The sequence below is a fragment of the Podarcis bocagei genome (genome assembly GCF_964188305.1).
Source record: "Podarcis bocagei genome assembly, chromosome: 6".
In the NCBI taxonomy this organism is placed as follows: Eukaryota; Metazoa; Chordata; class Lepidosauria; order Squamata; family Lacertidae; genus Podarcis; species Podarcis bocagei.
The window spans coordinates 56,213,090-56,231,475 of NC_138130.1; the positions used below are offsets into that span (position 1 = coordinate 56,213,090).

Consider the following 18,386-nt stretch of genomic DNA (forward strand, 5'->3'; position numbering starts at 1 on the left):
TTTTGCTAAACAGCATTTTTCAGGTATGAACTTCTATATGTTCTTGTCTGCACATCACAAAATACAGCTATTTTTTCACATAACCCACTTGCAAGGTTAACTACATCATCATGTTTCCACTTTAGGGGTAGCAAAATTGTGTAGGTAGGTAGGTTGTGCTTGTGTTACTCATAGATAGGCAAAACCTTTATGACAGGTCTGCTACACCTCTTACAGCTGGCTGTCACTCTGGTGGCAACACATGTCAACCCAATGTGTGGCAGCTATGAAAAAGGTGAATTCCTTTTTAGAGATTGTTAGAAAAGGGAATGAAAATAACACTGCCAATATTATTATGCATTTATATAAATCTATTGTGCGACCTCAGTTGGCATACTATGTACTGTTTTAGTTGCCACATCTCAGAAAGGATACTATGGAGCTGAAAAGGTGGAGAAAAGAGCAACCAAAATGATAAGGTGGTTTGGAAAAAAGTAAGTAAGAGGAATATGATAGAGTTGTAAAATATAAAAGCTTATGTCAAATATATGATGGCTATCCCTAATCCTATAGAAGGTATTTCAGCCATTATGCTTTATGTTTCCATCTTCTGTGAAACTTGGAAGTTCCTGAGCATATGCTTATATGTAGAACATCTGTAGGTCAGGAGTCTAAGGCCTCACTGTTGTCATTGTTGTCACTGTTGTACCTATAGTACAACTTTTAAGCATCCAGTATCCTACAGCGGCATGTTACAGGGAAAATAATTAGCAATGAGCAGGCTTTCAGGGAAAGATCCACCTTACAGATCCTCCATTGAACTACCCCCAATGAGCCCCTGAGTTCTCCAGTACATAATTTGAACACTATCCTAATCCTAAACTGGAAAAAAAATCCTCCTGTCAGATTCCATGTATGCTACTAAGATCACTTGTTTTTTAAAAGCCCTATTTATCAGGGCACACATGAAGTGTCTGAGGCAGGGGTGCCAACTTGAATGAAATGTGGGGGCCGGGCGGGGAGGTAAGCCCTGCCCTTCACATTTGATCACTAGACACGGGACACGCACACCGTTTGAATGGTAACGTCCATCAATGTGGGGTGGGGTGGGGAACCGAAGGAACCTTGGCCCCTAGGAGTTGACATATATGGTCTGAGTGGGGTATCAGAGGAATCTACGTGAGACTGAACCCTGCCTGTGCCTGTGAAAATGACTTTTTTTTTACAACAACAAAAAAGAACAGCACAATTATTCTTGGTGAGCAGATTGCGGACCAAAATGTGTAAACCCCATAGTCTTGATTCTGCTGCAGAGCCCAAAGGCACAGGCAGGGCCAGATTTAGGTCTGATGAGGCCCTAAGCTACTGAAGGTAATGGGGCCCTTTATATGACCAGCTGTCCTTTGTCAACAACAAATTGTTATTTTTGTGTGTGTGTTGAATATATGCTATATGGTAATTTATGGACCTGACAGGTATCTAAAGCCATTTGCCACTATTGCTGTATGTAGGTTTTATTTTATTTGTTTTTTATCTTATATTTTGGAAATGTACATCCAGGTTTTTTCCCCTTTAATTTTTTTTTGGGCCCCCCAAGAGAGTGGGGCCCTAAGCTATAGTTTGTTTAAGCTTATACGTAAATCCGGCGACTGCATGTTCTCGAAGAAGCTTGCAGTCTAATAATATCGACAGGCGGGAAGAACAGAGGAAAGTGGAAGAACCGGGGGGAAGAACAGCCCCGTATTTAGGCTCATCAAAGTGGTTGGGACCTAGAAGACAAACGGGGTTGAATTCAACCCCCACGAGCCGCGTCTCGAGCTCCCAAAGCGGTTATGAAAGAGGCGTGATTCGGTGGAAGAGCAAGAATAAGCGAGGGAGGCGCGAGAGGGGAGGAGACTCCGGTCTCCGGGGGCGGCCTCTCCGCCATCGAGCCCGGAAGCGCCGTCCCTCCTTTCCCCACGTCTGTTGCCCGGGACCAGCTGCCTTGGGCCGGGCTGCCTGCTTGCTTCCGACTTCGCCGCCGCCATGGGAGGCAAGAACAAGCAGCGAACGAAGGGCAACGTGCGGGTGAGTGAGGGGCATGTGGGTATGTTATGTGTTCGCCCCCGGAGGGAACTGAATCAAAAACGGCAACAGCTTTCCCCATCCAGCACGGGCCTGCTTTCCCCTTTGGCGTACACGTGTAGGAGAGCCTGGTTCCCACAGCCTTCTCTTTCAAGGGCTGCGTGATTCAACGTCTGTCGGGGCAGGGAGGAGCGGGGGAAAGAGGCGGCGTATGCCATCACCAGTATCATAAAACCCTCTCCAAAGGGAGGATGAATTCTTCCTGTCCGAGGCCTTTTAGCAGTTGCAAGTTTGTAAATAGTGTCCAGATCACACTCGGATCAATAAGGAGAGTTGAAAGCACGACAGTTCTCAGAGGGCAAGCTTTTTTTTGCTAGGGCTTCTTGATTTTCTTTCGTCGCGCCACGTCCATATGATCTTGACTTTGTATTTGACAATTAGTTCGGAAGAACCCCTGTCCTTGGCTCCGTTTTTTAGCTTACAGGAATCGGTTTCCCTCGCCACTTTGCCATAAACATGTAATATAAAGAAAGGCTGCATCCCTTTCTACTTCAGTCTCTTTCCCTGCTATTACTGTGAGTACAGCTAATCTAACACACTTAACTGTGTAATATATTCCTGGTATGGTGGATAAGAGTACTGGACGTGACTTGTGTTCCAATCTGTGCTTAGCAATGAAGCTCAGATCACTACACATAAACAGGGGCAGCTGTATACCAAGTTGTAAATTATCAAACTGGTAATTTTGTCATCTGTATTGCCCTATCAAGTGTTAAGGAGCATTTTAGCACTCTCCTGCTCCCCAAGTTAGGTGTTGAAATGTGGTAAAATTATCCTTATCACTTTGTACAACAATACAGATTGACAGTTTTCCAATCTGTACCTTATAGTATATTGCTGCAATTTTTTACATGTACCTTATAGTATGTTGCTGCAATTAAATGGTTATCTGTATTCACATAATCCTTCAGCCCAACCAATTTACAGGTTTCTTGTGAGGATAAGGTAGCCAGAAGCTCTGCAGAGCCTTGATTTTTAACAGGCATAAATGCAATTAACTGCATAGATTTTTTTGCTTTAAGATCATCCTGTATTATCTTCCTGTTTCCCATTTCCCCCTCCCCAACAATGTTCAAGTGTTTATTCCAAGCAGGAAGTAGGGGGTTGGCTTCTTACTGACACTCTACTCGTCCCACCTTTGAACTCCACATTTTTTGGAACTAGTGCAAAAAGTCTATATGCGTACAGTCCCTTATAAATATCCTTGAAAAATAGAATGTGCGGACACTGTGCATAATCTGCTGAATGTGTGGAAATCGGGGATGGGACTTGCTGGTGTGTTCCCAATTCTTGTGCCCGTGTGTTCATTCCTACCTATGACCAGTGTTTGAACAAGGCTTCTGTAGCTTTGATATATTTGCCTCTTCCTGCTCTCCATTTCTTGTTTTCCCTATTGTTAAAATCATTGTGATCTGTTCTCTGGGAACCTTCACACTCACATGTTCTTGTTAAGCCCTGGTTTGGCTTGTTGTTATGTGCTAACGGGGTCACTGTGTGTATCTGGCAGGAGAGGGATGGACATGAGAGTTCCCCAACAATGCAGTCCAAACTGTTCTAAATGTAAACATAACAAGAATCCTGTAGTAGCTTAAGGACAAATATAATTATTGTGATAATTTTAAGATTCCGGGACTCGTCGTTTTTGCTATAACAGACTTGCATGGCTATTCTTTTGGAATTTATCTAAAATGTAGGCTTCTAGAGAGAATAGAGTTGTGAGCACAGAAAAAAGTGTTGGGTTAAGACTTGAAGAAGCAGCAGTGCAACTAATGAGAATAATGGTTTTGGGCCAGTTGGATTAGTTCTTTCAGTCATAAGATAAAGAATTGCAGCTGTTGGGGCACAAAAATATGCCCCAAAATGGTTGTCGGTAAACAGAAATTTTAGAATTGTTCTGTAAAAGTAAGCTCTCCATTTCTCTCTCTCTCTCTCCCTTTCTTTAAAAAAATAGCCCTCTAGCAGTGGTAGAGCAGCAGAACTTCTTGCCAAAGAACGAGGAAGTGTTCCTGGGTTTGTTGGCTTCGGCACATCTTCAAGTGACCTAGGCTATGTCCCTGCGATTCAAGGCGCTGAAGAAATAGATAGCCTTGTGGATGCTGACTTTCGAATGGTGCTGAGAAAACTTTCCAAGAGAGATGTTACAACCAAATTGAAAGTAGGTTTGTTGTACTGCTCTTAAATGCCTAGTAATTATTTATTAATATGCTACTTAAAGCAAGTTTAGACAAATAACATGAGGATAGAAATACACCGGAGAAAGAAACAGTTACTTTCAGTTTATTTGTAACAAATGGTTTGTTGCACTATATGGTATTGTGTGATTTGTTTAGCTGCATATTTTAATGGTTAGGCAAGCCTAGGATTGCAACTTTATTTGGAATTAAGTCCATCTAAACTTGATGGGCTTGCTTATGTAAACTAAGTATAATATCATGATGCAAGTCCCATGTATGTCAACAAGAGATGTAGCTTGTTTACTCGTATATAAATCCCATTATAACTCAGTTGAACTTACTCTCAAGTAAATGTGGATAGAATTCACCCTTAGTCTTTGGGTTACCAAGTGATTCACAAGGTTCCAGGCTGTATATCCTATACATGTGTATATTCAGAAGTAAGTCCTACTGAGTTGAGTGGGACTTACTCACAAAGAAATGCATATATGCTTGCACTGATTGTAGTTGAAGGGTAGGAATGGAGGATTTCAACAAATACTTGATATCCTTCGTTTTATATTATGTTTAGGCCTTACATGGTTTTAGCATGTTCTGTAAAATAGTTATCCAGAGCTGATGGAAAGTGATGTGAAAAAGGTTACCCCAGTCTTTAAAGTTGCATGTGTAGAGACAAGTGCAGTCATAAAGCATATGGGAAGGATAATAGACTATCAGTGTTTGGAAATCATGCTCATTTTCTCTTTTTTAATTTCAGGCTATGCAAGAATTTGGAACAATGTGTAAGGAGAGAGAAACAGAGATTGTTAAAGGAGTCCTACCGTATTGGCCTAGAATTTATTGTAAAATATCTGTTGTAAGTATTAAACTCTTGGATTATGGTGAATATGGACAGGTTTATACCTCTGACAATTGTCAAAGAAATCAGTGCATGGTTCTATTGTACTGGGTATGATTAGTTTTGAAGAAAGTTTGTGACTTGGTATAGAACTACTTTGTGCTTTATGAACGACTCATATTTACAAAGGAGTATGGGAAAGCTTGAGATAATATTGTATACCTTGGTTTAGGGACGTGGGTGGTGCTGTGGTCTAAACCACAGAGCCTAGGGCTTGCCGATCAGAAGGTCGGCGGTTCGAATTCCCGCAACGGGGTGAGCTCCCATTGCTTTGTCCCTGCTCCTGCCAACATAGCAGTTCGAAAGCACGTCAAAGTGCAAGAAGAAGAAGAAGAAGAGGAGTTTGGATTTGATATCCCGCCTTTCACTCCCCTTCAGGAGTCTCAAAGCGGCTAACATTCTCCTTTCCCTTCCTCCCCCACAACAAACACTCTGTGAGGTGAGTGGGGCTGAGAGACTTCACAGAAGTGTGACTGGCCCAAGGTCACCCAGCAGCTGTATGTGGAGGAGCGGAGACTCGAACCCGGTTTCCCAGATTACGTGACTACCGCTCTTAACCACCACACCACACTGGCTCTTGTAGATAAATAGGTACCGCTCCGGCAGGAAGGTAAACGGCATTTCCGTGCGCTGCTCTGGTTCACCAGAAGTGGCTTAGTCATGCTGGCCACATGACCCGGAAGCTGTACGCTGGCTCCCTCGGTCAATAAAGCGAGATGAGTGCCACAACCCCAGAGTTGTCCGCGACTGGACCTAACGGTCAGGGGTCCTTCTACCTTTACCTTGGTTTTTAAATGTCAGAATTGATGCCAAGTAGCTTTTGATTTTTTGCTCCAGAAACTGAGAGACTAATATAAATACTGAGCTCTTAAGTGGTACATCTGTATAGTATGCCTGTTTATTTATATATATAGTTACCTATGGTTTCCCCCCCAATATTTATTGTAGGATCATGATCGTCGGGTCAGAGAAGCAACACAGCAAGCTTTTGAGCAGCTTATTTTGAAAGTTAAGAAACATTTGGCTCCTCATTTAAGAAGTCTTATGGGACACTGGCTGATAGCTCAGTGTGATACTTACTCTCCCGCAGCGTCAGCAGCTAAAGTGGCATTTGAAAAAGCCTTTCCACCAAGCAAACAGCCTGAAGCCTTAGTATTTTGTAAAGATGAAATTCTGAATGTGAGTTTTCCAGTCTGTATGACTATGTTAAAGGTTTATGTTAGTTGCGTTTTGGCTTTTTAAAAGATTGAAAAGAACCAGGCAGAGGGCCTTCTCGGTAGTGCACCCGCCCTGTGGAACGCCCTCCCATCAGATGTCAAAGAGAAAAACAACTATCTTTCGTTTAGAAGACATCTGAAGGCAGCCCTGTTTAGGAAGCTTTTAATGACTGGTGTTTTAATGTATTTTTAATATTTTGTTGGAAGGTGCCCAGAGTGGCTGGGGAAACCCAGCCAGATGGGCGGGGTATAAATAATAAGTTATTGTTGTTGTCACATTAGATATACCTCTAGTTTTGAGTTTGATTCTTAATTACATGAAATATATATTCTGTTCTTTTCTTAATTATTTCAGATGTAGTATGGACAGAGAAAGTTTTGTCTAAAACCAGGATCATTGTTTTCACTATAATTAGTTTCAAGACAAACCAATTTCATAACCGATGGTTTGAAGTTGACTTGTTTTGAGACTTAGTATTAAACTACAATCCCCAGTTCAGATGAAGAGGAAGGCTGCTATTTTACTGAAAACAAAAGAAAAGCTTTTATGTATTTTCTTGACCACACAGGAGTGGGAGGCAGGAATGTGTGAATCCAAGACTTGCTGCCCCTCATACCCATCATAAAACATCATAATGCATTGTGACGCTCCAATTTAGGCAGTGAATATTAGTGAGAGAGAAAAGGTGTTAGAAATGCAAATTCATTTTTACTTGTTGGCCATTTTTACTTGTAGCTGCTGATATTATCAAAATAGAAGCTGTGATGCTCCTGGCATGCATAGTTGAGCTTGTTTAACCAAGAAGGAAAAATACACAAAGTCACACATTTGTTCCTCATTAATTTTGAAGTGATTCACAGTTTGGAAATTCTAAGATGAAAGAAACAAAATGTTGTAATTGTTTTGGTTTATAAAACTTAATATTAACTTTTCTATGAGCATGGCATAATTTTATTTTCCATTTAAGGACATCTAGTTGATTCTTCTCTAGGTACTCCAAGATCACCTTTTGAAAGAAACACCTGATACACTAAGTGATCCACAGTATGTACCTCTATATAAATATGTTTGTTTTGTATTAATTCACAATAAATATGTAAAACTTAGAAGCGTGTTTCATATCCATTATATCAAATTATGGGAAGCATTTCTCCCTGTCCAGAATTTTGTGTGCATATATATAAAGGAGACTTCCTCGTTCACTTAAATAGAAGCCCTTGCATATATGGGAGTTTTGTGTGTACTATCTATCTATCTTGCTTTCAGAGCACTGCTGGATTAAAGCAATAGTATGTTTAGAACACTGCCTTCTTTTTAATATTTCACAGTCAATGCTGATTGGTCTAGTACAGGGGTCTGCAACCTTTAAGACAAAAAGAGCCACTTGGACCCGTTTCCGAAGAAAAAACAACAACTGGGAGCCGCAAAACCATTGCGACATTTAAAACAAATATATCTCCGGAGCCACGATCTGACAGCGGGCGGGAAGGTGATGTCGGGACGGTGCGTGACTAATGCACGCACCGCCCCCATGCGACGTCACAGCCAGTACAGCGCCCGCCACAGTGAGGAGTGTCGGGGCGCACAATGCGCCTCCTCCCCTCGCTAGTATCTGCCCCGGAGCCAATGCAGATTGGTCTAGTAGTTTGGTTTGCTTGTGAGAACTTATGCTTGAAAAAAATTGTTATAATTTTGCTTCCTGACAAAGGACATATAATGTCTAGAGTGAATTAGAAGATGAATTTAATTTGGTAGTGCAATATTGGTAGTGATGATTAGTAAAAAGCTTTTCATTATTTCTAAGACTAATGCTGTTTCTCAGACCTCTCAGATTGATATTTTTATGTATATGTACCATGTGGGATAAGGGACGCGGGTGGCGCTGTGGGTAAAAGCCTCAGCGCCTAGGGCTTGCCGATCGAAAGGTTGGCGGTTCGAATCCCCGCGGCGGGGTGCGCTCCCGCTGCTCGGTCCCAGCGCCTGCCAACCTAGCAGTTCGAAAGCACCCCTGGGTGCAAGTAGATAAATAGGTACCGCTTACCAGCGGGAAGGTAAACGGCGTTCCGTGTGCTGCGCTGGCTCGCCAGATGCAGCTTTGTCACGCTGGCCACGTGACCCGGAAGTGTCTCCGGACAGCGCTGGCCCACGGCCTATAGAGTGAGATGGGCGCACAAACCCCAGAGTCTGTCAAGACTGGCCCGTAACGGGCAGGGGTACCTTTACCTTTACCTTTACCATGTGGGATATTCAGAGAGGGACTAGCTTTCAGAGTGAGGTTGTGCTATCCTTTTTAACAAATGATTTAAAATCAAATATGAAAATTGTGTTCATGACTGAACTGTAAAACTATATAGCTTATATATTCAATTCTTTTGTTTTAATAGAACTGTGCCAGAGGAAGAAAGGGAGGCCAAATTCTTTCGAATTCTGACATGTTCTTTGTTAGCTTTAAAGAAATTGATTTGTATGTTGCCCAGTAATGAGAATAGTTCATTGGAGGAGAAACTTAAACCTCTGCTGACTCAAAACAAATTTTGGAAATACGGGAAGCACAACTCCCCACCGGTATGTTTATCTTTTTGTCCACTTTCTAAAACGGATCTTAAAAATGGTGTCAGTCATGATTATCTGTTCTGAACCCTTTGCTTTCATTCACTTTTTTTTTTGGCCTTTTCATATACCGTATTTTTCACTCTATAAGACGCACCAGACCACAAGATGCACCTAGTTTTTGGAGGAGGAAAACAAGAAAAAAAATATTCTGAATTTCAGAAGCCAGAACAGCAAGAGGGATCGCTGCGCAGTGAAAGCAGCAATCCCTCTTGCTGTTCTGGCTTCTGGGATAGCTGTGCAGCCTGCATTTGCTCCATAAGATGCACACACATTTCCCCTTACTTTTTAGGAGGGAAAAAGTGAGTCTTATAGAGCAAAAAATATGGTACATTGCTGAATTTTTACATGGATTGCCAAGATATGGAGGTCATAACCCTGTTACAGTCCATAGTGTCTGCTTGAAAATGTTTAAATTTCCCTCTCCTTCCTCTCCTTCAGGTTCGTTCAGCTTTTTTTGGGCTGATTTCTGCTTTTTGTCAGTACATTCCTGAGTCAATGAAAGCTGAAGCTTCAAGAGTTTGCCCAGCGGTTCTTCTCAGCATTGATGACAGTGATGCCATTGTTTGCCCTGCTCTTTGGGAAGCTGCACTTCATGTCCTTACTGCTATTGAGGTAATACAGTGGGCTAAATGGAAGCATTATTTCTCACAATTCTCAGGGACTTGTTTCCAGGGGTCAGCAAACTTTTTCAGCAGGGGGCCGGTCCACCATCCCTCAGACCTTGTGGGGGGCTGGACTATATTTTGAAGGGGAAAAAATGAAAGAATTCCTTTGCCCCACAAATAACCCAGAGATGCATTTTAAATAAAAGGACACATTCTATTCGTGTAAAAACATGCTGATTCCTGGACCGTCTGCGGGCCGGATCCGGCCCAGGGTCCTTAGTTTGCCTACCCATGTATGCAGACCATGCTTCTTTAAAAGTAATTGATATTATTCAGTGCGTAGGCACCAGCTTAGTCCCACTGCATGCTTCTCTTTAGTTCAGCTAGCACACTCAAAAACCTCTGACGTTTTGACTCTTTCATTAGACTGATAATTCACAGATCAGTTTCAGGAGATCTGCTTATGTAGAACCAGAACCCACAATTATTACAACTTGCAATATGTGAAATGTAGGCTGAGTAGTTCTGCAAAAGTTTGATCACTTGGCTGAATATTAATTTCAAAAACGTGGAAAATTGAGTTCATAAAACTATGTCATTACTTTGATGTAGAAGCAAATATTATATAGGCCCCAACTTCCTGAAAAGAGGTCTAGTTTAAGTTCTGCTTAAATATCACCTCACTTAACATTTATTTTCCTGTTGTCTCTTAGAACGTTCATTAACTTTCAAATTTGTGAGTATGTCAAATTAGCATGCTTCTTTTGCAGTGTGGCCCAGAGGGCTACTCCATGAAATAGATTATGCATTTGTTAGGTTGCTCTTTCCAAGCTAGCTGAGTAGTCTTTAATTTACTTCTGAACCTTGTGTTGTTCTGTAGGATTGTTGGAGTCATGTGAATGCAAAAAAGGGAGTCCTGCCTAAAATATGGGCAGTCCTTCGAGAAGGAGGACGTGGTCTTGCTACAATTATATATCCTAATCTCTTGCCTTTCATTAGCAAGATACCTCATGGTATTACAGAACCGAAGCTGGACTATTGTAGAACATTTTTCACCACCATAATTCAAGGGTATGAACAGCTAGTTCTTTTTTGATTAAAGATCGCCATGTACATGTTTGGAAATGAAGGGGAATGTATAGTGGGTAATATCCAAATGGGTCGTATCCACTGGTGTTGCAGGAAGAGAGACCCTTTTCACCTTCGCTCCCCAGATCTACTTCACCTGCTGTGTGACACGATCAAATGCATCCTATAATTTAAACACATTTTACAATTGTAGATGCTAAACAACAGTGCTCTGTATACTTCAATGCACCCATCATAGTAATACATTGATTACTATTTTAAAAATATTGTTCTTTGTTCTTCTAATCTAGTTCTGTGCTTCTGATTTTCCAATCAGTGCACTTTCAGCACAGTGTAAAGCTATAGCATTCATTGGGAAGAATTCAACATAGCGCTAAGGAGACCGTTCTGTCAGCACAAGCTTGCAGGCAACTGCTAGTGGGAACTGTTAGTTAAATCAGGCTCTTTGATTACATTTGAATTCAAAACTATAAATGAAATTTATAATGTTTCTCAATTTTGTGTTTGTCTAGGTTGTTGACTGAAAGAGCTATGGCTAGCCGTTCAGAATGTTCAGCAATCCTTTCGGCTTTCATGGAATGTTTACGATTTACAGTGCTACAGAATATAGGTGAAGAAGAAGAAGAAATTAAAATTCAAGAAATGCTTATAAATGATCAGGTATTTTTTCATGGGAATATATCACTTACTTCTAATAATTTTTAGTAATTTGAGTTTTAGTCAGTTGCCTAAATATCTGTAATAAAATGGCTGAAATACTCTCTGATGCAAGGAATTTGAATAGGAGATAGCCACAAGTGGCCCTCTTCACCACCTTTATGACTGCAATACTTCCTAGGCTAAAACAAATAAATATGTTAGATCACAGGTGGTCAACCCACAGGCTCCAAGTTCACTACCAGCTACCCAGCAACTTAAATTCCCTCCACCCCACTCCCCGGTTAGCTCATTCCTTACAGCCTGCCTTGAGTTACTCAAGTTACAGGCAAATTTACACCCACCCACAGTTTTCACCTGAGCTCCCCAACTAGTTGTTTGGCAGACTGTGGGGAGCCCAGTTTAGACCGACTGTTGTGCTTCCCTCAGTCTGCTAAACAGTGTTTGGTGCTGGCAAGTACACTCCCCTCACCCTGTCAATCAACTGGGGAGGGCAGCTCCTCATGTGCATCGTCTCCAGCTCATTGATGCTAAGGATTGTGCGAACAGCTAAATGAACTAGGTCTGTGGTAAATACCTTTCAGAATATTTATATTTATCTGTCGCTTTTCGCACTGCTGCTGCTGCTGCTGCTGCTGCTATAGCTATAGCTATGCCTAGGTTGCCATCTTTCAAAAAGTAACATCCAGGAGACCTCAAAAGTTGTTGAGCTTTTCTTAGGAAGACCCCACAACTGTTGAGCTCTTTTTAGACAAACCCCAAAGCTTTGGGTGTTTACAAAAACACCCCCCAAAACGGGACTTCTACTGGACACCTTCCAGAAATCCCGGATGTATGGCAGACCTAGCTATACCATTCTCTTCTCCTTCTCACAACCCCCATTTTGTTAAGTTTTCTGTTTGCTGTGACGATTTTCATTGCCTATGGCAACAGCACAGCAAATTAGGTTGCAGCCTGGACACATCCCACTTCTCCCTCTCCCACCCTCTTTTCACCATACTTGGGTACATGGGTGGAAATCACCAAAAGGAAGGGTCACTTTTTGTAGTGATCAGCATTTTCTACATCATGTCCTAGTTTAATCTCTGCACTAAAATGAATGTATTTTCTCTTTACAGCTAGTTCCCCTCATTGACACAGTGATTAAAGAGCCCAGGTTACAAAATGGACCTTTGTTTTTTGAGGTAGCAGACGCCTTGCGCTTTTGGAATATGCGAGCAGAAATTTCAAGTGGTGATGGAGCTGCTCCCACTTTCCAGAGAATATTGTCGGACTTTTGGGATGGCCTTTCAACTATATGTGTGGGGCACATTGATGTAATAGACGCAGATGAGAAATCTTTGGCTGCTGTGTCCTCTTTGCTACAAATCCTTCAGAACCCAGAAAATAAGATAAAACCAAGCAGAAGAAAAGCTGTGAAGATCAGGTTTGCAGAAGATGATGAACCTGAAAGCAACACTGAACATGAAAATGTTGTTGATATGAGAAGCAGCAATGATCCTGGGACTCTTATTCATGCACAACATCTTTCCCCTCTACAGAAAGAGCCTTTAGAAGATTTAGTTTGTAAACTTGCAGAACTGAGTATTGTGTATACCAATGAACAAAGGTCTGACCGGCACTTAAAGTTCCTCTCTGCTCTCCTAAGTAACTTTGCCTCCAGTAGAGTTTTCCAGGTGCTGTTGGAGAATAGGACCAGTATTCAGGAAGTTGCAAAGCTTCAGTATGAAAATCCTTCTATCCAATTTCTCTATGAAAATCTAATTGGTTGGCTGAAAGAAGACTGGAGAAAAGAGACAGATTTCCTGGTTGATATTTTGTATAGTGTCCTCCATTGCTGCAGCAGTGCCCCAGAGAGAGAAAACATTCTAAATGACTTAACAAAGGTACACTTTCTTAAAAATAAGTTTCATAGAATTGTAGAGTTGGAAGGGACCACAAGGATATTCTAGTCCAACCCCCTGCAATGCAGGAATCCTTCACCCATTGAGGGGCTCGGGCCCACAGCCCTGAGATTAAAAGTCTCATGCTTTACCTACCAACTGAACTACAGTCATACCTCAGGTTGTGATAGCTGCGGGTTGCACGTTTTTGGGTTACGGACGCGCCAAAACCCAGAAGTACCTGAATGGGTTACTTCCAGGTTTTGGCGCTCACGCATGCACAGAAGCACTAAATCACGCTTTGCACATGCGCAGAAGCGCTGAATTGCATCACGTACGTGCACAGACGCAGTGCTGCGGGTTGTGGATGCTGCGGGTTGCGAACGTGCCTCCCGCATGGATCACGTTCGCAACCCAAGGTTCCACTGTATTCGATTTGCTATGATTTTGTAGACTGGTGGTGAGAGAAGTTTAACAGTTTGGATTAGTAATTGTTTTAACTTGCTGGCTATGAATTTCAGTTTTCTCTAATGTAATTCAGATTTGAAATGAAACATTTTGGATATTTAGGATTGGAAAAGAAAAAAATGTCTAATACCTATGCTAATTTAGTCATGTCATATTTAAATTTAGAAAGTTAGGGTTGTATCCAACACAGCACGAGTGGAGATCCACTTATGCAACAGGGCTTCCCCTTCCTCTCCTTTCTCCATGCACTCCCAAATTGCCCAGTATGTTCTCTCTCAACCCCCTGGAGCAGTTTTGAGGATGAGAAGGCTCTGTCCCACATTTCCACCTGCCATGATTCTGATGACAGTGCGACATGGCTACTTTAAGGGGGAAATGTGGCTTCCCCACCGGCAGAACCACTTGCAAGGAAGCCTCTCAGTTTTAGCTAAAGTGGTGCTTCAGGTTAAGAACAGTTTCAGGTTAAGAACGGACTTCCAGAACGAATTAAGTTCTTAACCCGAGGTACCACTGTATTTGTATCCTACCTTCCCTGCAAGGAGCTCAACTTAGGGAAGATTTGAACCCAGGTCTCCCATACCTTAGTCCAGTACTCTAACCATTATGCTACATTGGCTATAAATGTTAAACTTTTCACACAAATTGTTTTAAGTTTCTACTTGTCACATTGTTGATGTTCTCTCTTTTTTCTGTTTTTGTTTCAGATGGATCTGAAATGGAATATTCTTCTTCAGATAATTCAAAAGGTATATCCAAGATTACACATACTAGTTTTGTATCCAGAGAAGCATGAATTTAAGATTATTTAAACAGAGTTTTATTGCACTTTATGTAAATATCTGTCTCATTTTCTGTGTGTGCTTAAGATGAAAAAGCCCTTTCTGTGCTGAATCACTTCCACAATTGGTAATTAACTATAGACACATGTCTATATAATTTAGTACAGTATATTTGGACATTAATTAAACCATCACTAAAATATACTTTGGTATTTTTAATGTTTTAGGCATGTTCAAACTCGGAGAAACATTCATTGTGTTCTGCTTGGCTGAAAGGAGATGTGTTAGGAGAAAAGCTTGTAACTCTGGCTGATGACTTGTGCAACACAAGTTTGAAAACGACAGTAGCTTCAGCAGAATCTTTTCATTCAGAAAGATGGACTCTACTAAGCTTGGTGTTATCTCAGCTTATTAAAAATGGTAGGTGGCTTCAGTTTACCTGAGTAAAGAATAAAATTAACTGCAAGAGCTGGCAGACAGGCTAGTCATGGGTGGGAAGTGTGAGACAATGGTGGTGTTAAGGTGAATAATATAATATTGCATTTATTCTTTATAAGATCCCAGTAAGAAGCCAAGGTTCAGGGCTTCAGAGATATGGAATGCCAAAAGCAAGTAGCTGATTAACATACACTTGACAGAGATCTTGCTAGCCAGTTGACCAAGATCAAGTCTATATCTGAACCATAGCTAAGGATTTTTGTACATGGGAAAGACTATTTGACTCATATGCTCAATATTTCATTCCTTGAGATTTTCACGACTGTACCCATGTATTAAGTCAGAAGACTAACTATCTGGATCTGATAAACTTAGCTCCACATAGGAACACTTTTGCAGAAATTAAATATGATGCCCTCTGCTTTTTTGGATTAAGAAATTATGCTTCAGACAACACATTTTGTAAAACCGCCACAGAGGGGTTGGACTCGATGGCCCTTGTGGTCTCTTCCAACTCTATGATTCTATGATTCTATGATATTGTTCATTGCATTATTCAGTGCCCACTTTGTAAAGATCCCCATGAAAAATATTTGTTGGAGTTTAGTTTCAGGGAGAACTTTGTTTCACCTAGTAAGTTTGTTTGCTTTTTGCTGTTTGATAAAGGAACACACAAAGTAACATAATTTTCATCATTTGTGTTGGGGACCAGGAAATTGAGAGCTAAATTGCTACTCAATGCTACATGTGTTTTTTTGTTTTCTATTTTTTATGGCTTATAGCTAAACAAATACAGTTCAGTATTACCTACCTATCTGCCAAAGGAAGAATCTCAGAGCTGCTGGTCCAGTTTCCTCAGGCTGTAAGCACTGTAATTTCAGCATGCACACATTGATCATGGAGTAACTTAAAATGTGCCCTTTTTTTTAATCAATAGAGTCCTTGATTGGTGAAGTTTATGTTAAAAGGATTATTGATAAACTTCAAGCAGCTCTGTCTAAAGCAAAGGATCTTTCAGAAGCTGGAAACACAGAACCGTCGGTGTCTTTCATCTGTGACATAGCCTCTAACTTTTTCAGCTCAGTTAAAGGATGCTTGTTGATGCCTTCATCAGAAGATTTGTTGCTCACCATTTTCCAGTTGTGTGCACAAAGCCAGGATACAACACATTTGTCAGGTATTGCACAATAAATATACGTTGATAATACCATATGCTGGACTATGACTCTCATCTTCCCTGGCCATTGACTATGCTACTAAGGCTGATGAGAGTTGGAGTTTAACAGTATCTTCCATCTTCTTTCCATTTACTTTACTAGCAGAAGATCCCTGGCTGAATTCCTAGCATCTCCAAATAGACTGTGGTTTGGGGGAAATGGTCTCCCAAGTCAAATAGGGAGGCCTGGCAGGCCAAATTTAGCCCGTAGACTGGAGGTTTCCCACCCCTGGTGTAGACAATACTAAGTTAGATGGACCAGTAGTCTGACTCAGTATAAGGCAACTTCCTGTGTTGCTACGTTCCTCTTCTGGTGCATTCAGCTGAAGCAAAATATTGCTTCCAGTAATGCCTAAGTGCTGGCAATCATCCCTGAACGCTCTGGAAGTGGCAGTTCCAACATTCAAGTGAAGAGGAGCTGGCATGAGGTGAGGGAAGACAGAGGAAAGATTCTATCCTCTGAAAGTTGTCACTACTGACAAGTACATTGACTTAAGGCATGGAGCAAGGGTGCTAGCTCAGTTGGGAGCTGAGGCTGCAAGGTGCCTGGACTGCCTTGAGGTGGCACTTCCCAAAGCCTTTGTGAGGCATATGGTGTGTGTGTGTGTGTGTGTGTGTGTGTGTGTGTGTGTGTGTGTGTTGCGGATTGCATGTGTGTAGCTTCCATGAGTATGTGAGGGGGTGATCCCATGCTCATAAGTAACTCTCAAGGACAGGATTCTGCTCTTATGCGCGTGGATTTAGCAGTATGACTAATGCTTCCCCATTATGGTCAGAAGTTAAAATGTTCAGCCATTTCCCCCCCATTGATGTAGATTTCCTTGTGAATAAGCTGAAGCACACATGGTTGTGTGGCTTAACTTCACTTGTGCATCACCTTAGCGATATGCATAAAGACAGCACCTTCCTGCAGAGATCTGCATTCTGGGTCAAGAACCAACTTCAGTCCTCAACGCTGGATGTTAAAAGGTAAGCAGTGCACTGCTTAATTTCTTTGCTGGGGCTACCACAATTTGAACAAGGCTTCGTAAATCAAGATTTGAAAGTGGTTTCAAAACTTAGTTAAAATGAAATTGTTATGAAATTCAGTGGTGCCGTAATAATGCAGGTGTGAGTCTTAACATTCAAGGTATGTCATTGTATGGAAAGATGTGAAATACATTATTTTTTAATTACCTGGTTTCTTCGCAGTTTGCAGGTTTTGATCACAGCAGTTCATGACTTGTTGACTAAACTTTTGGAAGCTGATAAAGTTCCTACTTATACTTTGAAGGATTATTTTGATTGGCTCACTCCAAGTGAGTCTGAATGGGAAAAGATGCGGAGATCTCTATCCAATGAGGTATATAAGTTTCCACAGTGTCATTGCATAGTGAATAGTTACTGTCAGCATTTGCAGTTAACTTTTTGGGACCAATTTTTTGTTGCAATCACAAACATACGACTAAAGCAACATGAACGAGCAGGCCACCAGATTCTGCATGAAGAGTGCATGTTATCTATGTGCCGTAAATATGTCTCTTGATAATTAGTTTTATGTGCTAACTTTTAACTATAGTCAATTGTTGCTAATTGTTATTAAAATGCATAATATTAATGCAACATTCCTATTATGTGAACGGTAATGAAAAAAATACAATATTGTATGACTCCGGGGAAAATTTAAATTCAACTTTTTTACTTCCTATGTGTTGCTGTAGTGGTTAAAGAAACCACTTTTGGAAGGAAGACTGAGTATGAATTGTGAAATACCTGAAATGGTGAAAGATCAGAAGCTTTGTTACATGGGAAAACTTCCAAGCCACCTATGTACTGCAGCTCTGTTAAGCAGAATGACATTATTAATACTGAGAAAAGGGGTTGAAAACCATGAAGTGGAAAGAAGCAAAATTGAAAATATCAGTAAGTGACAAAAAAGAAAGAAATCAAACTTTTAAAAATCTTATTGTTTGCGATTTATAATTTATTTTCTTACCAGTTTCTGTAGGGTCCTGTTGTCAAAGAGAAGTGTGACATACATTTATTTATGTAAAATATTTTAAAGGGACAACTGATATTTGAAAACTGTGAATTGATAAAGATATGCTAGGATTATAATTGAGTGGCATTTTTAATGCTTTCTGTGTTATGATTTACACTAGGCTTGTGTGTACATAACTTGAAATCACAGTTGGTTTAAAAGTGAATGTGCTGTGTACTGGTGTATGGGTTGAAAATCACAGCAGCATAGTTCCTCCCTCCCTCT

At 41.0% G+C, this 18,386-nt stretch overlaps 1 protein-coding gene across 1 annotated transcript in view; it reads left to right on the forward strand.

Moving 5' to 3' along the window:
• The first annotated feature begins 1,845 nt into the window (after nt 1-1,845).
• The window catches only part of LTN1 (listerin E3 ubiquitin protein ligase 1), a 29,419-nt gene continuing 12,878 nt past the window's right edge, over nt 1,846-18,386 (forward strand). Inside the window, exons 1-16 of the mRNA XM_081199570.1 lie at nt 1,846-2,046; nt 4,055-4,258; nt 5,035-5,133; nt 6,124-6,354; nt 7,385-7,437; nt 8,778-8,958; nt 9,445-9,618; nt 10,492-10,682; nt 11,213-11,360; nt 12,476-13,243; nt 14,413-14,454; nt 14,715-14,907; nt 15,863-16,102; nt 16,957-17,110; nt 17,333-17,483; nt 17,842-18,043. Of these exons, the coding sequence (XP_081055696.1) occupies nt 2,005-2,046; nt 4,055-4,258; nt 5,035-5,133; nt 6,124-6,354; nt 7,385-7,437; nt 8,778-8,958; nt 9,445-9,618; nt 10,492-10,682; nt 11,213-11,360; nt 12,476-13,243; nt 14,413-14,454; nt 14,715-14,907; nt 15,863-16,102; nt 16,957-17,110; nt 17,333-17,483; nt 17,842-18,043 (3,073 nt within the window). The 5' untranslated portion in view covers nt 1,846-2,004. The remainder of the gene's footprint in view (nt 2,047-4,054; nt 4,259-5,034; nt 5,134-6,123; nt 6,355-7,384; nt 7,438-8,777; nt 8,959-9,444; nt 9,619-10,491; nt 10,683-11,212; nt 11,361-12,475; nt 13,244-14,412; nt 14,455-14,714; nt 14,908-15,862; nt 16,103-16,956; nt 17,111-17,332; nt 17,484-17,841; nt 18,044-18,386) is intronic.